Raw genomic sequence first — 20748 nt, 5'->3', positions numbered from 1 at the left:
TACAGGACAGTATGTCTCACAAATAAGTTGAAGGTGCCAAGTCAAAGCTGCTTGGAATATATGGGAATAATACTGTATTGGTATGTGCATAAGCTGTTGAATGTTTTCAGTGTTGATTGGTAATTTTCCCCCTATATGAGAGATACAAGCTAGGCATGGTGGTACATAGTTAATTTCAGGACCCTGTATTTAAATGAAGGGAAAATATTTACCATTTTTTTAAAAGAATTATTTATTATATATAAGTACACTGTAGCTGTCTTCAGACACTCCAGAAGAGTGTCAGATCTCATTACGGATGGTTGTGAGCCACCATGTGGTGGCTGGGATTTGAACTCAGGACCTCCAGAAGAGCAGTCAGTGAGCCATCTCTCCAGCCCATTTACCTTTTTTTTTTTTTTTTATTTTTTTGGTTTTTCCGAGACAGGGTTTCTCTGTATAGCTCTGGCTGTCCTGGAACTCACTTTGTAGACCAGGCTGGCCTCGAACTCAGAAATCCGCCTGCCTCTGCCACCCAAGTGCTGGGATTAAAGGCGTGCACCACCACACCCGGCTTCCCATTTACCATTTTTAATGTGCTTTTAAAATCCTGGATCCCAGGAAGTCTTAGTTGGAACTTTATTTTCTTCATAACAAATGACTTGATCTCCCGGTTTGAATTCGACTTTTTCTTCATCTAAACTAAGACCACAGTCCATACCAGTTTTTATAACTGAAATGTCATCTTTATGGTGTTTCAGAGAGGTTAATGATCCTTAAAAGAAAAAAGTCATGCTGAGTATATTCAACAAATAGCAAGTTACCTACTAAAGTTGTATATATTGTGTAAGATCCATGTTCCATGGTAGTTGTAGAGGTCAGGACAATTTGGTTACTACCTTCATGGGATATTAAACACAAGCTGTAGGGCTTATGAGGCAAATGTCTTTACCTGCTGTGCTCCATTTCTACCCTTCCAGTGAATTCTGGGAGATTGATTTCATCTGAAATCTTCCATTTTAAAGATAGTCTAAGTCTTTATTTTTGAGGTTGTACCCAGAAAAAAAGTCCAAAGATGGCAGGCAAGTCTTAACTAGTGTGCATTGTGTGGGGTCTTGGGTTCAGTCCTCCGTTATGGGGACAAAACAACAAAGAGCTTAAATGTTGGGAGCAAAAATAGACTTAAACTAGGGGTGGAGCAGGGAGAGCATAGGTCTTGGATGGTTACACAGAGAGAGGGGCTGTACAATTTAGAAATAGATTTTGATATTGCTTACCCTTCCAAATAACTTGGCCGTTTCGGATTAATTTAAACTTCTTATGTCTTTCTAATTGTCCCTTTTGAACTCTGCAGCCAGCAACAGGAATTTTTTTCTTCCCTTCTGTTACAGTGAAGGTAGCTAGTATAGAAGCCTCACCTTTAGGAAGAAAATGATGTACACAGACAGACAACAGGTAACTTGACTTGCAGAGGACCCCAGCTTGATTCTTAGTACCTACATGGTGGCTACTGAGCATCTGTAACTCCAGTTCCAGTCAATCTAGCATTCACTTCTGGCCTCCAGTGGCACAGGTCACACATGTACATATACGGAAAAAGATTCTATTTCTCTACATGAAAACCTATTGTTGCCAGGCATTTATCCCCAGCACTTGGGCAGGTCACTTCAGTTTTGTTTGTTTTTAATATGTTGAACAGCACTAGTTTGTTTTGCTGACTGGGTGTAATGGTGATACCTGTTGTGCCCACTTATTTCTGGAAACCTCAATTGACTTATTACCCAGATTGTTCTTGGAACAAAAACATAATACACTCTTGTATAGTGTGATAATATTTAGCAGGTCAGAGTAGCCTAAATAAAAGCTGCAAAACTATATCTTATAAAAGAACAAAGTTAAGGTCAAAAGAATAAATTCAAGAATTATTCCAAGCTGGGCATGGTGGCACACGCCTTTGATCCCAGCACTCAGGAGGCAGTGGCAGGCGGATCTCTTGAGTTCAAGGCCAGCCTGGTCTACAGAGGGAGTTCCAGAACAGCCAGATTAAATAGGATATAAGAGATGACAACTACATGTAATTTATGAACCTGATCTAGGTGAAAAGTTTTTTTTTTTTTTTTTTAAGACCAAGTATGATCCTTGGATGGATTATATAATTAAGGTTAGCACTACTCTGGTCACTGGTTTTAAGTGGGAATACACACACACACAGGCAAATGAACATATTTCAAAATTTTTAAAATAAATTTGGCCTTTAACCTGGCCAAGAATATGCTAGAATACTTTAAAATATCAAGACAAAACCAAATTGTTCTTCTATGTCAGCCTATTATGAGCATTGTTCATGTGTAGACTTGAGCCAATTTTTTTTTTTTTTTTTGGTCTTTTGAGACAGGGTTTCTCTGCATAGTCCTGGCTATCCTGGAACTCACTTTGTAGACCAGGCTGGCCTCGAACTCAGAAAAACCCCCTGCCTCTGCCTCCCGAGTGCTGGGATCAAAGGTGTGCGCCACCACACCTGGCTTTTTTCTTTTTTTTTTATTTTTTTAATTAGGTATTTTCTTCATTTACATTTCAAATGCTATCCCAAAAGTCCCCCAGACCGCCCCCCCCACTCCCCTACCCACCCACTCCCACTTCTTGGCCCTGGTGTTCCCACATACTGAGGCATGTAGAGATTGCAAGACCAAGGGACTTCCCTTCCCAATGATGGCCGACTAGGCCATCTTCTGATACATATGCAGCTAGAGACACAAGTTCCAGGGGTACTGGTTAGTTCATATTGTTGTTCCACCTATAGGGTTGCCGACCCCTTTAGCTCCTTGGGTACTTTCTCTAGCTCCTCCATTGGGGATCCTGTGTTCCATCCAATAGCTGACTGTGAGCATCCACTTCTGTGTTTGCCAGGCCCCGGCATAGCCTCACAAGAGAGAGCTATATCAGGGTCCTTTCAGGAGCCAATTTCTTAAATCATTGTGTTTGCTTTTGTATCCTCTAGGCATAAAGTAACTTTTATGGGACTTAAGTCACCATGAATTCTTACTCACGGTAGTCATTTTTTTTTTTTTTTCTAGAATACTATGTATTGGGACAGTGAATTTATTTCTCTAAGCTTTGCATTTTTTTTTTTGGTCCTGTTTGCAGTGCCATAGTACAAATGCAGAGTAGCAGCACTCACCTATTGGGTACTCCTCCAGTGTGTGGGGCAATCTGCTGCTTAGTTCCTCCTGCAAATCTTCAATAAGATGGTAGATGATTTTGTGAAGTTTAATCTTAACTCCCTTTTGTGCAGCTGACTGCTGAATAGCACTGCCTGCCTCCACATTAAAACCATAAATAACACCTAGAAAGCAGAAACAAGATTCTGTTAGCACAAGCATTACAGTACAGCCACTTACTTAGCTTTGAGGCAGAAAGTCAAGTCCAAATGGTTTTATTTCCTTCTTTGTTATTTTGTTGTTGTTGGGTTTTTTTTTTTTTTTTGTTTTTGTTTTTGTTTTCTTTTTTGTTTTTCGAGACAGGGTTTCTCTGTATAGCCCTGGCTGTCCTGGAACTCACTTTGTAGACAAGGCTGGCCTCAAACTCAGAAATCTGCCTGCCTCTGCCTCCCAAGTGCTGGGATTAAAGGTGTGAGCCACCACACCCGGCTTCTTTTTTTTTGTTGTTGTGTTTTTTTTTCCTTCTTTGTAAATTACGTAGCAATAAAGAAATTCTGTGACTTTCATGAAAACTAGTAAAATTTAAAATTATTACTACATCTTGTTTACAAAGATATTTTCTTCATGATTTAAAACCATTTTTTAAAGATTTATTTTGAATGTTTTGCTTACATGTATAATGTGTATGCATGTCTGGTGCCAGAGTTGGTTAGAAGGGAGAGTCAACTGTCCTGGAACTGGCATTACAAGGTGGTATAAGGTACTAAACAGATTGCTAACAGATGAAAGCACTCAAAGGGTGAAAGATATCTGGAATTGCACCCTTTGACCAGGGCAATAATGATGCTTTAAAAAAAAAAAATCAAAGAACACTGCTTGGTCTTGCAATAGTTCCCAAGTTTGCAGTGGGTATGACAGATGGATTGTCTATGATTATTCCTGCACAGGGCAGAATGCTGGCCAATGATCAGCCAAACACAAAACAGGTAAAACATGTAAAATATGATCTAAAGAACACAGTTTAACATACAGCCAACAGAATCTTTACCATCAAATGTCTCAGCAAAGGTAACATCATTTTCACTGATGTCACCCAATCCAAAATGTACTAATTCGAGTTCACATTCGTGGGAAGCATCGTAGGTATCCAGAAGGTTCAAGATGGCCTCCACAGACCCATCAACGTCACCTACAAATGCAGCAAGAGTTTCAAATGTATTGGATGTAAAAGGCAGATATATAAAATGACAATTTTCTTTAAAGCTAAGACAGGAATGGCTTCATCACTAAAATCACTTTTATTTAACTTTAGCATTATAAGAACTTACTGATAAAATACAAATAAAGATACATTTGCAATGAAAGCAATACAATCTGCTTGCTCAGAAAAATTTTTTGAACACCAAACCACTAAACTAGTTTCTTCTTCAATTAAGGATTTACTGGGGCAGTGCACATCTGTAACCTGGACATTTATAGGCTAGGCAGGCAAAAAGGTCAGCCTGGCTTCTAGAGCAAGCCCAGGCTAGTTTGGGCTTAGAGAGCAAGACTGCAACTCTTCACCCCTCACCCCTAATCACCCCTAAATAGAACTAAAGGAGAGGGATCCCATATGAATTATGAGAATTAAAAAACATTTAAATAGTTGTAAAACTTTCAAAAAGTTACCTTTAATAATTATAGGAAGTACATTTGATTGCCTTTCTACCTTTTCTTTGGGCTTTAAGGGTCTCTGTTGTTTCCTTTCAAGGAACTTTATATATGATCTCTCTTTCCAGTGCAGACTGCCATACTTCTCACGGGCTTTCCGATGCGCTTCTTGGTGTTCCCTTCGCTTTTCTTCCATTATTTTCAGGTCATCTTTGCCTTTTTCTTCTTTTTGCTCAGACTTCCTCCATTCAATAACTTCACGGGCCCTTGGCTTTATAGGGAAAACTGGCATGATTTAATGAAACAGACACCAGTGTATGCTAGGTTAAAAGCTTTCTATTTTCCCTATTATGAAATCAGCTTAATTTCATGTATGAAACCACTAATTTTTATAATTTTAGAAATTTTAAATTGAATTGAAACAGTTTTAAAACTATCTGAAAATTACAATACTACAGTTAGATTTTGAAATGGTATACTGTTCTCTTCACAGTCACTTAGAAACTAACTATTTCAATATCAGCATTCTTATTTAACATTAAATATTATAGACTGGTACATAAAGCCATCATATAATATCTAACATTAGGGAATTAGGCTTGAATACCTCAGATTCTACTTCAAGAATTTCATCTCCTGCAGAAGGAAGGTCTCTCCAGCCTATGATTCCCACTGGCATGCTGGGATAGGCCTCATTAAGTATTTTTCCATTTTCATCAAATATTAGTCGAACTTTTGCCCAACTCTTCCCAGCAACTAGAATTGAGCCTTTTCTCAGAGTTCCTCTTTGAATTATAGCTGTTGTAACAGGACTAAAATGAATATAAACAGTAAGTATTCTTAAAGCTTAATCAGGACACAATTGTACTTTCTTAAATAGAACAAAAATAGCTTTATGAAGCATGTGCACACAAACATATACATCTATGAATATATAGGATTAATTTCCCTTTCAAATTCTCAAATTTTCAAATTCAAATACAAAAACATTTACTTGGCCAAGGATTTATCATACTATACTTGTTTAACATGGGAAATCATAGCTTTTTAATTTTTGTTTTCAGTGTGATTTAAGATTTATGTGTCTTGAGTGTTTCACTTGTATGTATATATGCCCACCATATGCTTGCCTGGTGCTCTCAGAAGGCATCAGATCCCCTGGAATTGGAGTTACAGAAGTCTGTGAGGCATCATAAAGATGCAGGGAACTAAATCTAGATCCTCTGCTCTTAACTGCTGATTCATCTCTCCATCCCTGAGCTCAGTGTGGTTTCTTGAGACGGTCTCTTAATCCAGGCTGGCCTTGACTCTTCCAGCCTCAACCTTCAAAATGTTGGGACTACATAAGTATGTAACCACATGGGGCCAGGTCTTAGGCTTGTCCTTATCATGACAAAAACCAAAAATAAAAACAAAGTATTCTTCACAACAGCCAAGGAGTAGAAGAAAAACAAAGACATAGAAGCAGCCCCAAGTCTTTAAACAGAGGAAAAATTGAGTGAACACACTTGGAAAACCTGTGTCTGCTAACAAGGTGATCACAAACGGACAAGTCCTATGTGACTGCACTAAGTATCTAAAGGGGAAAATGCCATAGGCAGTTTGTTCTGGCTCAATCCTATCCTGCTTTTTAACCCATTCTACATATGGGTTATGCAATTGTTCATAGCTCTTAACAGCATAGGAAGCAATGAGAAAATCTCTTGTGCTTCTGGTCAGAACAGTCAAGAAGAGCATGTCATTACAAAGACCTTCTGGGTTAAGCCAAAGAATCAGAAACTAAAATGCAACAACTGGTATTTCACTTCATTGTCATTCTAGCTATAAATGCAAATATGTGGGCCAGTGGTGGGTGGAAAACCAATCAATTTAACTACTTTAGCCATGAAAATGTGACTAGGTTTATATAGACAGTTGATGTGGCTGGTCTCCTGACAACAATTTTATTTTTGTATTCAGTGTATTAGTGCAATGAAATACTTTGAAAATACACTTAAAAAAATTAAGAAATTAAGAGTATGCAGTAAAACTATACAAGCAAATCACAAAAGTAAACAGAATAATAATCATTTTAGTACAATCCTACCCTCTTCCTTTGTCTGTGAAAGACTCTATTACTGTTCCTTCCACTGGACCGGTGGGATCTGCTTTCAGTTCCAAGATTTCTGCGAGAGCAATTGTTGCTTCTGCCAAAGCCATCAGGTTATCGCCCTTTAACAACAGAGTAATACATTATCAGTAAATAATATTGCTAAATCTCAGGGTAAAAGACCAAATAAATCTTAGGTCAGCTACAGTTTTCTCTTAAGAACTAAAGTCATGAAGTAACCAATTTTACAAAACAAAAAGGAGCAGCAAGCCTTTAGCAAGAAAACCTGACCTGAGGACAAATATTTACAGGAACAATTTTAACAGGCAGCTACTAGACTTTGATAAGCACATGTTCCATTCAGTTAACTGTGTCTCCTCTATCTGCTTCTACAATTGTGGTTTTCTTTCTTTTTCTATTAAAAATAAGATTATTTTTTTTTTATGTGCATTAGTATTTGCAAGCATGTTAAGTATATGCACCAAGTGCAGTCCTGGTGCTGCATAGGCCAAAGAAAGGATGGGATACTGGGGCCGCAGAGATGGCTCAGTGGTTAAGAGCACTGACTGCTCTTCCAGAGGTCTTGAGTTCAATTCCCAGCAACCACATGGTGGCTCACAACCATCTGCAATGAGATCTGATGCCCTCTTCTGGTGTGTCTGAAGACAGCTACAGTGTACTCATATACATAAAATAAATAAATGAAGAAAAAAAAAGATTATCCTTAAAAAAAAAAAAAGAAAGAAAGAAAAAGAATGGGATCCTGCCAGTTGTGAGCCATCATGTGGGTACTGGGAATGAAGCCCAGATCCTCTGAAAGAAGAGCAAGTATTCTTAACCACCATCTCTCCAGCATCTGGGTGTTTGCTTGTTTGTTTGTTTGTTTGTTTTTTGAGACTTGGTTTCTCTGTAGTGCTGGCTGTCCTGGAACTCACTCTGTGGATCAGGCTGACCTCAAAATCAGAGACCCTCCTGCCTCTGCCTCCCAAGTGCTGGGATTAAAAGTGTGTGTAACAAACCCAGCTAGGTTTATTTTCTTTCCTATATATGACTCTTTTTCTTGCATGTATGTATGTGTACCATGTGTGCGCCTGGTACCCAGGGAGGCCAAAGGAGGGCATGACACCCTCTGGAACTGGAGTTATAGCAAGTGAGATGTCATGTGGGTGCCGGGTTCTCAGCAAGAGTAAAAATGGTATTAACAGTTAAACCATCTTTTCTACACTTCTACCTTATTTTTTTAGACAGGGACTCTTACTGGGTCCAGAGCTCACTGATTGGCTAGGCTGGTTGTCCAGAAAGCTCCAGGCATATACTTGTCTCCCTTGTGCTACAGTTACTGATGTGTGCTATGTGCAGCTACCACGTGGGTGTGGGTCAGTCAGGTCCTCAGGCTTCTTCCATTCTTACCAATGGATCCATCGTCCCATCACTTAAAACAATTTTTTTTTTAATTTCAAAACATTAAAAGGGGCTAGTGATGCAGCTGAGTTGGTACAGTGTTTACCTAGCATGCACGAAGTCTAGGTTTGATCCCCAACACTGTGTAAACCAAGTGTGGAGGGACACTCATGTAATTCTAACACTTGGGCCATAGGTAGTTTGAGACTGCCTCAAAATAAAAGTAGCCAGTCGAGGTGGAACATAGCTTTAATTCCAGCACTTGGGAGGCAGAGGCAAAGGGAATGCTGTGTGTTCCAGGCCAGCTAGGACTACATAGAGAGACCTTGTCTCAAACACAACAACAACAACAAAACCCCAAAAGGTGTCCTTATGGATGAAGCACTGTGCATCATGTCCTGAGATGCTGGAACTTACCGTAAGTGCAGAGACGTGCACTGCTTGAACATCACCACCATACTCTTCACACACCACATCGTAAGCTAGGAGCTCTTTTTTCACCTTTTCAGGATCAGCATCTGTCTTGTCGCACTTATTGATTGCAAGGATAATAGGAACTAGAAGAGAAAGTAATGAAAAGTGCAAACGGAAACTCATTCAATTCCAGACATTCGCTGTGAGAAATACCAATCTGCTCTGGTTTTCTCTTCATCCAATAGATTCATATAATTAATCAAGGCTGAAAAGACCCACTTTAGACTTACATTACCAGACTCTGTTGTATTGCAGGGTATTTGATCACACTGCGAACCCTGAAATTGTGTTAAATACAGAAAAAACAAAAAAAAAAAAAACAAAAAAAAAAAACAGTTTCTAATTGTGGTGTGGCTCAGTCCTTAGCACATATCTTTAATCCTAAACAATGAATGTAAAGTTAGTTTGTAGAAGGAAACATCTATGTTTGAATGTAATACCTAATTGAGTGGTAGACAAAGTGATAAATCAGAGAATGATTTGACAGAATAGGATATGCCCGACTCTCATGAGAGAGTGGAAAGAGAAGCTATGTAAGAGCAGTACAGAGAGAGAGAAGGCAGTTTTACTGAGACAGTTGTACAGAGACAGGTTGAAGAGAGAACAAGCTAGACACAGGTGAAGACAGAGCAAGCAGAGAATAAGAAGGAGCCAAAAGATTAGAATTGATTGCTAGAATTAGTTTGAGGTCAAATAGAGGAATTCAGTTAAGAAACTGAGAGAAACCAGATTGAATCAGTCAGCCTAGAGAGGAGTTTGAGCCTGAAAAGCTAAGTAAAACTAGTTATCCGGAGTTCAGAAAGAACTAGAAAGGAGTGAGCTTATTTAGCAGTAAAACTGGTCTTGAATAGTTTTCTTGGATTTTGTTGTAAGGACACAACTTTGGGTGAATGGTGAAGAGGAGAAGATCTGGGAAGAGTCAGGGGAGGAAAAATGAACATGATCAAAACATACACAAGACTCTCAAATAAAGAGAGCAAATAAAAATATTTTAAGAAGGGTTACTTTTTTAATTTTATGTATTTGAGTGTTTGCTTGCATATTACATATGTGTGCCACATGCATGCCTTGTATTCTCAGAGGCCAGAGGAGGGTACTGAATCTCTTGGAACTGTAGTTGTACATAGTTGTGAACTGCCATAGTTACTGGAAACAAAAAGCAGGTTGTCTGGTAGAGCAGCTCAACTGATGAGACATCTCCCTTGTTCCCAGAATCACAATTCTGCTTTGTGTGTTTCATTTTAAGACAGAGTTTTTCTGTGGGCTGGAGAGATGGCTCAGAGCACTGATTGACTGCTCTTGCAGAGGTCCTGAGTTCAATTCCCAGCAAACACATGGTGACTCACAACCATCTGGAATGGAATCTGATGCCCTCTTCTGGTGTGTCTGAAGCTACAGTGTACTCATATACATAAAATAAATAAATATATCTTAAAAAAAAAAAAGCAGGGTTTCTCTGTGTAACCTTAGTTGTTCTCTATCTCACTTTATAGACTAGGCTGGCCTCTAACAGTTCCATCTGCCTCTGCAATGCTGGTATTAAAGACATGCACCATTATGCCCAGCTATAATCTTTGTAGTAAGCCTTTAAAAAGAAAAAAAAAGAAGACACTTCCTACTTCATGAGTTCAGCACAGAACCTTCCATACCTTCTGCATCTTTTGCATGCTGAATGGATTCCACAGTTTGTTTCATTACCCCATCATCTGCAGCTACAACCAACACAACAATGTCGGTGACCTGAGCTCCTCTGGCTCTCATTGCTGAGAAGGCAGCATGTCCAGGAGTATCAAGAAAAGTTATCTTTTCTCCAGAAGGCAGAGAGACTGTGGAAACAGAGATGCAAGAATGCTAATTATTCCAGTTTACTTTTTAACACAAAGGAATATTTGACATCATTAAACATAGTATGTGTGCAGTTTTTTTGTTATTGTTTTTTTGTTTTGTTTGGCTTGGCTTTTCGAGACAGGGTTTCTCCGTGTAGCCCTGGCTGTCCTGGAACTCACTCTGTAGACCAGGCTGGCCTCGAACCCAGAAATTCACCGGCCTCTGCCTCCCAAGTGCTGGGATTAAAGGCGTGTGCCACCACGCCCGGCCGTTATTGTTTTTGAGATAGGGTCTTTCTCTGTAGCCTTGGCTAGCCTGGAGCTCGATACATAGACGAAGCTGGTCTTGAACTCATGGAAGTATTAAGACTGAAGGTGTGTGCTACCATGCCCAGCTCAATAATTTAATTTTATTGCTTCCACTAATTTTAACCAGAAGAACACAGTCTGAAATTTCCTAGAGAAATCATAAAATACTTTCTTTTCATGTAATAATTTAATGCTAAAATTCTTTGCATTTCTAGAATAAAGCTACTTTGATAAATGTACCAACTGATTACAATCTGGAGAGAGAACCCATGAATAGTTTTAAGGTGATCACTTGTATATCACCCAATTGCAGCTATCTACAGCAACTATCTCAAGCCACATAAAGGCAAATTTGGTATATAGCTGATAGCTCCAAATTTAAGCCCAATATTAACAGGTTTTAAATTTTAGCTTTGCTATTTACCAGCTGTGTACTTTGGAGAAGCTACAGAGCCTGAAGAATCTCACTTCTTACAGATCTTAGAAGAAATAAATATTAATACCTATCTCATGATGTTGTGAAGATAAAAAAGAGAAAGAACATAAAGTGCTCACCACTCAGCCAGGTGCCAGGGGAATTAAAGAAGTTAGGCTCATTAAACCAAAACCAGTAAAATAACTTTGTTTTTACAGAAAGTCTAAGACAACATTTAACTGCATGCTCTACACATGATCATTCCAGTGGCTTTAAGCAGTCTCTTTAGTTTGAGTCTATTTATTTCACAGCATGGCATTTAATTAAAGAAAACAAGCATCGTTTCCACAAACACCAGTGTTTGTGTTCATACCAAGAAAAGCACCAATGTGTTGAGTGATGCCTCCGACTTCCATCGCTGCAACTTGAGTTTCTCGAAGTTTGTCAAGTAAGGTCGTTTTCCCATGATCAACATGGCCCATTACAGTAACAACTGGGGACCTTGGTTTTAATAAAGCTGGATCTGTCCCAGGCCTACAGTTAACAGCAAAGGGGTTTCATTTCTTAGATATCAGAAATGACAGTGATAGGTTCACGGCTATCACTACAAGCAATCCTTGATACAAAATACAACAGGTTTGATTAGACATAACCATTTCCACCCTTTTTACACAGAATAACCTAGTAGATTAGCCAGCGACTCTCTATTTGTTATGAAGTTGGCATCTTCATATTAGTGGGTGGAACTGAATGAAAATTTAAAATTCAGACTAATATATACACCCTGTAAGCTATAAAAATTCACAGTTTCATAAAAAGCTGAATATACTTTCCAGTGCTTTGAATAAATGCTTATGTTATAGTCACAATCCATTTTAACTACAAACAAAATTTCTAAGAAAATCTTCCCATAAGACACTGAGTAAAACCACATGGTTAAGTGTTAGCTAGTAAGTGCTAAATTTTACCTTCTCACAGCATCTTTATTTTCTCTAATTCTTTCCTGTTTTAATTTGCTCCATTTCAGCTTCATTCCTGCCTTCTTTATAACTTCTTTGATCCAGACTTCATCTAAATGTGAGTTTGCTTCTAATGAATCTACGTCAATGGCAGTGTTCAATAAAGCTTCGTATACACAATCTGGTTGAGATAAAGCAGTCTTTTATAATCATACATTTAAAGGTTTAGAGTGAGTTCTTGGTATTGGAGAGATGGTTCAGCGGTTAAGAGCACTGGCTACTGCTGGAGAGGCCCCAGGTTCAATTCCCAGAACCCACATGGTGGTTTATATCTACAACTATCCAGTTCCGGAGGATTCAATGATATCTTCTAGCCTCTGTAGATACCAGGCACACTTGTGGGTATGCAGGCACACATGTGGGCAAAATACCCATGCACGTTTAAAAAAAAAGTAAAATAATAGAAATAAATCACTTAAGAATGTGTTTTGTTTTGTTTTAGTCTGTAAAAATAAACCCACCTGTGGTGGTGATGAAATATGTAGTTGTGTTTTGAAACACAGTAAGACCTTTCTCAAGAACAAAGCAAAAGAAGAGCAATGAGCAAAGATCATTAACTTCAGTGGTGTTCTGGTAAATAGGGAAGTTGTCAATTAAACGTCAATAAAGACATTTAAAGCATTTCCCAGTTGCCATTGTGGAATCCTTCAAAACACCACCAAGGGTGCAGTGGATGAGATGGGGAGAGCTGTATACTAGAACACCACTCACTGGGTTGTCGTTCTACTAGACAAAGATGATAGGTATCAATAACTGAGAGGCAGTGAAAATCGCAAACAGGAAATTACTAGGCATTAGACCTAGAGTGCACATACATGTGGACACACAATAAACATATAAGTGCAATAACACAATTTTGAAAAGTTTTCATGAGTCTTAACTATCTCTGTGATTTTATGATTTATCTATTTTTCTATTTATCATTTACAGAGTCCAGAGTTCATGTAAGTGGGTGTTGAATTTCTAATCTTCCTATTTCAACTTCCTGAGTTGCTGAAATAACATGCATGTGCCAGCACAGCCACCTTGTGATTTAATTTTTTTAAAAAAAGATTTATTTATTTATTATATGTAAGTACACTGTAGCTGTCTTCAGACACTCCAGAAGAGGGTGCCAGATCTCATTACGGATAGTTGTGAGCCACCATGTGGTTGCTGGGATTTGAACTCAGGACCTCCAGAAGAGCAGTCAGTGCTCTTAACCGCTGAGCCATCTCTCTAGCCCGTGATTTAATTTTTTAAAAATTGTGTCCTAATATGCATAGGACCCTGAGTTCAATCTGTAATGCTAGAAAAAGGAAGAAGGGAGGGGAACAGAGAAGGAGGGAGGGAGGAAAAGAGGGGGAAAGGGATGAGGGAGGAAGGGAGGGGGAAGGGAAAAGTTGTAACAAAATCCTTTAAAATGTATAATTTTTAGCCAGGCGTGGTGGCGCACGCCTTTAATCCCAGCACTCTGGAGGCAGAGTCAGGCGGATTTCTGAGTTTGAGGCCAGCCTGGTCTACAAAGTGAGTTCCAGGACAGCCAGGGCTACACAGAGAAACCCTGTCTCAAAAAACCAAAAAAAAAAAAAAAAAAAAAAAAAGGCTATGGTTATTCCCACAAATATATTTCTGCTGGTCTTAAACGATTTTTCAAATTAGTGAGGAAAATAAATCAGAAAATTATAGAAAAAGAGAAGGAAATCAGGTTCTAGAGAGATACCTCAGTGGTTAAGAGCATCATTCTTCCGGAGGACCCAGGTTTGATTACCAGCACCCTCAAGACAACCTATAGCCAACTATAACTCCAGTTCCAGGGGATTCTATACCCTTTTCTGCCTTCCTTTGGTACTCGGCATGTGTGTGGTACAAAGACAAGCAGGCAGGCAAAATATAAATAAAATACACATAAAATAAATCTTAAGAAAACAAAAAATGGTAAAAATATACCCTCAGTCTTAAAAAAAAAAAACAAAGAGTCTGGATTTATAGTAACAGTCCAGAAATTTTATGAATGTAGTGTTCTCTTTGAGAGAGGGCCTGTCGTGGAGCTCACTCTGGACATCAGGCTGGCCTCAGAGAGGTGCAGGCTTTTGTGCTGGAACTAAAGGTGTGTGTCACCACACCTGGCTATGAATTTAAATTTTATTTATTTGAATTGTATTTCATGTTTGTGGGTGTTTTGCCTCCATGTATGTCTGATACCCACAGAGGTTAGAAGTAGGCATTGGAACTCCTTGGAACTGGAGTTACAGTGGTTGAAAGCCACTATGTGAGTGCTGAGAACCAAACCTGTGTCCTCTGCAAGACCCAGGGTTTTATTTTATTCATTTATTTATTTTTGTGGAAGGGTCTCATGGTATGAGAACTAGCTGGCCCAGATCTCTCTATGAAGATCAGGCTGGCCTCAAATTTAAAGCCTCCCAAGTGCTTGGATTAAAGGTGTGTGCCACACAGAAACTCCTACATATTCACTAAAAGAGCATAGAGAGTTACACTTGGCAACGAATCAAGAAATAATTAGAGCTTGTCATTTCTAAAATGAAAAAAATCAGTATAATTTAACATTTGAAACATAGTCCAGCTTACCTAGAATGGGTTAATGTTTTCACTTCAAGTAAAATCCTAAGCCTTTAAAGGCCCAGGGTTTTTCCTTGTGAACTAATCAGGCTCACCTATATCTTTTGCCATGGCACTGGCTAGATCTTCAACAGTCATTCCAACCCATACTTCTACCTCTTTTTTAGTTTTTACTGGAGACAACTGAGATCTTGGTGGTCTTTTTTCCTATTAAAAGGACAGAACATATAAGTGAGAAAGAAGGGAAAAATATGCCCCGAGCAGGGTTTCTCCACGTAGCCCTGGCTGGCCTGGCCTTGAACTCAGAAATTTGCCTGCTTCTACCTCCCCAGCGCTGGGACTAAAGGTGTGAGTCTCAACTCCTGGTTGAAGTAAGAACAATTTAGGAAACAAATTAGGTCATTTTGTAATATGTACCACGATTATAGCTATTCCTATCAGCAAACTCTCTTGTAAGTTTTTCAACTAGAAAACAATAACCACAAAACTTCCTGTTCTCACACAGATATGTGTAGATCACAGGCTTACACAGTATTCTGTAAAGGACAAAATACTCAAAGAAGTTTTCTCTACATAGTTCTATAAACTTGGACTTCAGATTAAGGAATGTAGGAGCTATAAATCTGCAACAACCTTCTTTGTTACAAGAAGTCTGTGCTGATGCAAAGCTGAACCAATGAGCATGTCTGTCTGCCAGGACCGGGCACCCAGCAGATCTCTCCACACTGAGGAAGCCGGTGCAAACCCATGTCTACACCATGCTAAGAGTCTTCTTTGACTTGGGCTGTGCACCTGCCTACAAATAGTATGAAATCGTAGCAAGTTTTCCAACTTCAGTAGCTTCTGGTTCATATTTCTCCTAGAAAAAAACAATTTAAAAATAAATTTCTGGTTAATATTTACATCAAATTAATGAATATCAATTGAATATTTACTACATGCAGATAGATCACACAAATAAAGCTGGGTTTTTGTCCTGAAAGAACTCATGGTCTAGTCAGAGACGAGATGTTATACCAAGTGCTATTCTGACAATAGCTATTACTATGCTCTTGTTGTTACTATAAAAAGGCTGATAGGCCACAAGAAACAAGTGGGGCAAGAACTTAACCCACTTGCCAGAGCATTTGCCTTGCATGCACAATACTGCCTGAATATGGCACACATGTAATCCTAGCATACACATGGCAGCAGGAGCATCAGAAGTTCAAGGTCATTTAAACAGTTTGTGGCCTACTTTGGCAACATAAGACACTATCTAAAAACAATAAATGGCTATTTTTTATTATTATTTTTCAGGGGCTTGTGAATCAGAATACTTGTCTAGCAGGCACACAAATCTGGGTTTGATTCCTAGTACGCATGAACATAAACACACACACACACAAACACACACACTCTTATTTTAATGTTCATTTTCAGCCTTTCCTCTATACTTAATATTTGTTTATATGAGTGAAGTTGCACTGCTTTTTAAGATTGATTTTTATTTTGTGTTTATGGGTGTTTGCTTGTACATGTCTGTGTATCATGTGGGTGGAATGCTCCTAAAAGCCAAAAGAAGTATCAGACCCTCGACTGGAGTTACAGACAGCTGCTAGCCACCGTGTGGGTCTCCTGGAAGAGCAGCCAGTACTCTTTATCCCCCTACATTGTGTTTTAAAAAATTTCATTAGAGGATACATTGTTGTTTTATAACACTAAGCATTATTCTTGAATGTTAAAAAGAATGAAAATTATGGAGTATTGCACTGAATTTACCTTAATCATTTTTTAAAATTTATTTACTTGTTTATTTTACATGAGTACTCTTGCTGTCTTCAGACACACCAGAAGAGGGCATCGGATCCCACTACAGATGGTTGTGAGTCACCATGTGGTTGCTAGAAATTGAACTCAGGATCTCTGGAAGAGCAGTCAGTGCTCTTAACCGCTAAGCCATCTCTCCAGTCCTACCTTAATCATATAGGGCAGCTGATGTCAACCTGTGGGTCACAACCCTTTTGGGGGTTGCATAGCAAATATCCTGAATATCAAATATTTATGTTTTACAACTCATAACAGTAGCAAAATTATACTTATGAAATAGCAACAAAATAACTTTATGGTTAGGCACCATCACAACATAAGGAATTGTATTAGAGGGTCACAGCATTAGCAATAAAGCTAAAGCTTCAATGGGACATGCCAATGCATCCTCCTCACATGTATTTATGGTACTGACAGAGGAATAGGCTCAACAGCTTGCGGTGAGACATGACTTCACTGTGTTGCTACACTGGCCCGGAGCTCATGATGCCTTTGCTTCCACCTCCTAGGTTCTGCCATGAGACCCATGTCACCAGGCCTTCCCAGCAGTGTTTTTGGTTTCTTTCTTTCTTTCTTTCTTTCTTTCTTTCTTTCTTTCAGACAGGGTTTCTCTGTGTAGTTCTATCAGTTCTAGAACCAAGCAGGCCTCAAACTCAGAGATTTGCCTGCTTCTGCCTTCTGAATGCTGGCATTATAAGTGTGCCACTACCACCTAGCTGATTTGTTTTTAAAGGAAATAAACGACAGCCAAGTATGGTATAGGTGACTGTAATCCTACCATCTGGGAAGTGGAGGAATGAAGGTCAGAAGTACAAGGCCAACTTTGGTTACATAGTAAGTTTGGGGCCAACCTAAGCTTCATGGACCTTGTTTCAAAAACAAACAAACAAACAAATAAAAAAATGAAAATACACCACACAGTCTAGGAGAAGGCTCAGCAGGAAAAAGTGTTTTTAAGCTTGACAACCTGGGTTCAATCTCCAGAATCCATGAGAAGATGGAAGGAAAGGTTCAACTCCCCAAAACTGTTCTCAAACCTCTCCCTGTAGCCCATGCCTTGTACATGATTTGCCCATATATACACATAACACACACCATACAGACACAGAAAAAAATACCAATAAAAGGAAAAAAATCTAGAGCTGAAAGTGACACAGTAAAGTAGTAGAGAAAGGACCTGATGCAGTAACAAAAGGCCTTGACTTGACACCTCTTACAGACCAGTCACTCTTGTCCTATGAGTCTCATTTTCCTGAGTTCTGAAAAAAGAAAGAAGTGTTTCTTTGTAGCCTTTCTATAACAAGGTTACAAAGAAAAAAATGAGATGATAAATGTATTGTTTCTCACTGATGACTTACTTTCTCTGAAGATTCACAACATGAATGTTACAAACATTCACAAGCCACCATCTCCCTCATTTATAGATAATTCTGAGGCTTTGTGGGTGTTTAATAGTTAGTATTTTACCTTAAAAGACTCATTCAAGAAGGAAAGGATCAAAAGAAATTCTGACTTCATTCCAAGTAAATGAACTAAGATTTAGAAATTCAAGCCAGGCCTGCTGGCACAGGCAACTCTAGGCAAAGGCTGGAGGATGCCAAGTTCAAAGCCAGTCTTCAGTCTTAGCTACATAGGGAGCTCAAGGCCAGGCTAGGTATATCAGGGAAACCACCTTTCAAAAGAAAATGCAAAAGATAAGAGAAGAAAGAGGAGGAGGAGGAAGGAGATGGAGTGAAGGGGCAGGGAGACAGAGAAGAAAGAGAGAATGCATTGCTTTAATCATGCAAGGGAGTAAAAGGAAGTGCTCAGAAAGCATAGGATTCCTTAAACCTTTTTTTTTTTTTTTTTTTTTTTTTTTAAGACAGGGTCTCACTATGTAGCCTTGGCTGTCCTGGAACTCACTATGTAGACCAAGAGGGACTCGAACTTATAGATCCACCTGCCTCTGCCTCCCAAGCGCTGGGATTAAAGATGTGCACTACTATGCCCATCTTACTTAAATCATTTTTAAATGAGCTGTGAAGCAGATTTGACAAGGGCACAGAACAATGAAACGAGACTCTATGAGACAAACCAACACAGAGATATATAATCGAGAAATCAGACACATCAGAATAATAACCCAAATCTCAAACCTGGGAAGAAATCTTGGTTGTTAAATATCCCAACGCCTCTCACTTTACAGAGGACAGTGGACTCAAGAAGGGGTCATTACTACTTCCATAAGGTTAGCGGCAACCGAGAACTCAGGCTGACAATTCCCATAGCGGAGAGGGCGTGCGAATGCTGCAAAAGCGTAGCTGCATTAACGGAAATGTCTGAATAGACCAGTAAGAGGATTTGGAAAGGAAAAAAAAAATCGTTGTGAAAAATCAAACACCGCCGCTGCCACGCGGGCCTCTGGGGAGCGCACCTGAGCGCTCGTGGACTCCGAAGCCGCGGCAAGTGACACTGGCACTCGCGACCACCCTAGCGCAGAGACCCCACTCACTCAACTCCCAGGCGAGGTCGCCCTCCGGACCCAGGAGAATTGTGGGTCATTCAGTCCGTCCCTTCCGTGAGGTCCCCGTCGTGCTTCCGGTACCGCCGGAAGCAGCTTCCCCATGGAATTCTGGGTTGTCTGTGGCTGGTGGAGGCCGGCTATGGCTGGTCCTGTAACCTGCAGCTTCGGCTGCTGGCCTGCAGTGGGGACCGGGTGCTCTGCAGTTCCCTCCCTTCTCCAGGAAGAACACGTACTTCAAACTTGCGTGTATCTAGCTGGAAGGAAGCGGCGCAAGGTGGCCCTAGAAAGCTCTAACGGGGTGGGCAGGGTAGGTAGTGGAGCTAGGGTTCTCCGGCTGCTGGCCCAGCCCGTTCACAGTGTGAACTTAGAGGTGTGTTGTCAACTCTGTGCCTCGACTTTATCTGTTGTATGGAATCACGGTACGGACTTCATAAGATCGTGGGAAGGTTTCAGTGACTTGTTGAGAGTACGAGTCAAGTAAACGTTTTTCGTTATGATTTTGGTTGTTTTTCTTCACTTTGGAGTTTTTCCGGTCTCCTCTTTGGCCACAGCCATCATCATCTCTTGAGGGTAACTCGTTTACACCTAGCACTACCACAGATTAAGGGAATAGCATAGAAAAGTTTCTTATCCCAAAGCACGCTTTACCATTATCTCTCATTGTCTACCCTAAACTCAGGTCCCTCAGTCCACTCATTTTCTTTAAAAAATTTTTGTCTTTTTTATTTGTATACACACACTGAATTCAGGAACTCAGGCTTGAAATAAGCTCCTTTATTCACGTAGCCATCTCATTACCCTTACCCCTTTCCATCACAAAGATTCAGTCAGTATTAATGACTATAGAGACTCCTGAAAACCTTTTTTATCTGAATCTCCATTAAGCCCACACTTGAAAATGACCCAAGTTCATAAACATGTATTGAAGTTCACTTTCTGTAAGCAGTTCTTTGCTCTCACTTGCTTTGGCAAGCATTGAGAAACCAGCTAAAATAATGTGTGGCCTACTAAAATTTACATCCAACCACCTGTTCATTTGCTTGCACCTGGACATTCCCTTTACCTCTACAACCTCAACCACATGGCCTTTTTTGCAGTTCAAACTCTGTCATCATCATTCCATCCGACCTCCGGCCTGGGTGCATTGTCTTTTCCTCAGACACTTTTTCTGTTAGTTTTCAGCTTCTGCTTCTCAGGCCTCTTTGAAAGTCCTTAACTCGGCTTTAACCCTTTCAACGTCTGTAGCCATTCTGTAGCCTGTAGTGTAGTTCTAATAGAATCACTGTATCTCTGGGCAAACATCAGAAGGAATAGTTGTTTTCTAGAAGTACTTGGACCTTGAAGAAATCATTGTAGAAAACTGTTTGGGTTCAGGAATCGCCACACAAACCATAGGAATAATAAGCAGGAATAGTTTATTGAATGCACATCCTAATACTGGTCAGACCAGAGACAGCTCAGAATTATCTCAACTATGACAATGGATATCCTTTCCTATTAACTTATAAAGGAAAAAAACCACAACGAGTTCATACACAGGTGCAGGAAATGCTGACT

At 39.6% G+C, this 20748-nt stretch overlaps 1 protein-coding gene across 10 annotated transcripts; it reads right to left on the bottom strand.

Moving 5' to 3' along the window:
- Positions 1-214: 214 nt before the first annotated feature.
- On the bottom strand, positions 215-20315 carry Mtif2 (mitochondrial translational initiation factor 2). 10 transcript variants are annotated; one of them, XM_006514891.3, is made up of 15 exons: positions 19180-19270; positions 18824-18974; positions 15513-15738; positions 14975-15086; positions 12270-12441; positions 11675-11835; positions 10401-10577; positions 8695-8834; positions 6874-6998; positions 5395-5599; positions 4806-5058; positions 4186-4326; positions 3158-3322; positions 1257-1397; positions 215-754 (listed from the first exon to the last, which is right to left on the bottom strand). In XM_006514891.3, the coding sequence occupies exons 3-15, from the start codon at positions 15729-15731 to the stop codon at positions 582-584; spliced, it is 2184 nt and encodes a 727-aa protein (XP_006514954.1). In that variant the 5' UTR covers positions 15732-15738; positions 18824-18974; positions 19180-19270; the 3' UTR covers positions 215-581. The 10 variants fall into 10 exon arrangements, 8 of the variants coding, with proteins under 8 accessions (XP_006514954.1, NP_001269049.1, NP_598528.2 ...); NM_001282120.1 differs by having other exon boundaries at positions 14889-15086; positions 18824-19270; NM_133767.3 differs by having other exon boundaries at positions 18824-19270.
- Positions 20316-20748: the final 433 nt, after the last annotated feature.

This window comes from Mus musculus, chromosome 11 (genome assembly GCF_000001635.26).
Source record: "Mus musculus strain C57BL/6J chromosome 11, GRCm38.p6 C57BL/6J".
Lineage (NCBI taxonomy): Eukaryota > Metazoa > Chordata > Mammalia > Rodentia > Muridae > Mus > Mus musculus.
The sequence above is the reverse complement of the archived record's forward strand: the minus strand, read 5'-3'. Positions and strand labels throughout refer to the sequence as shown.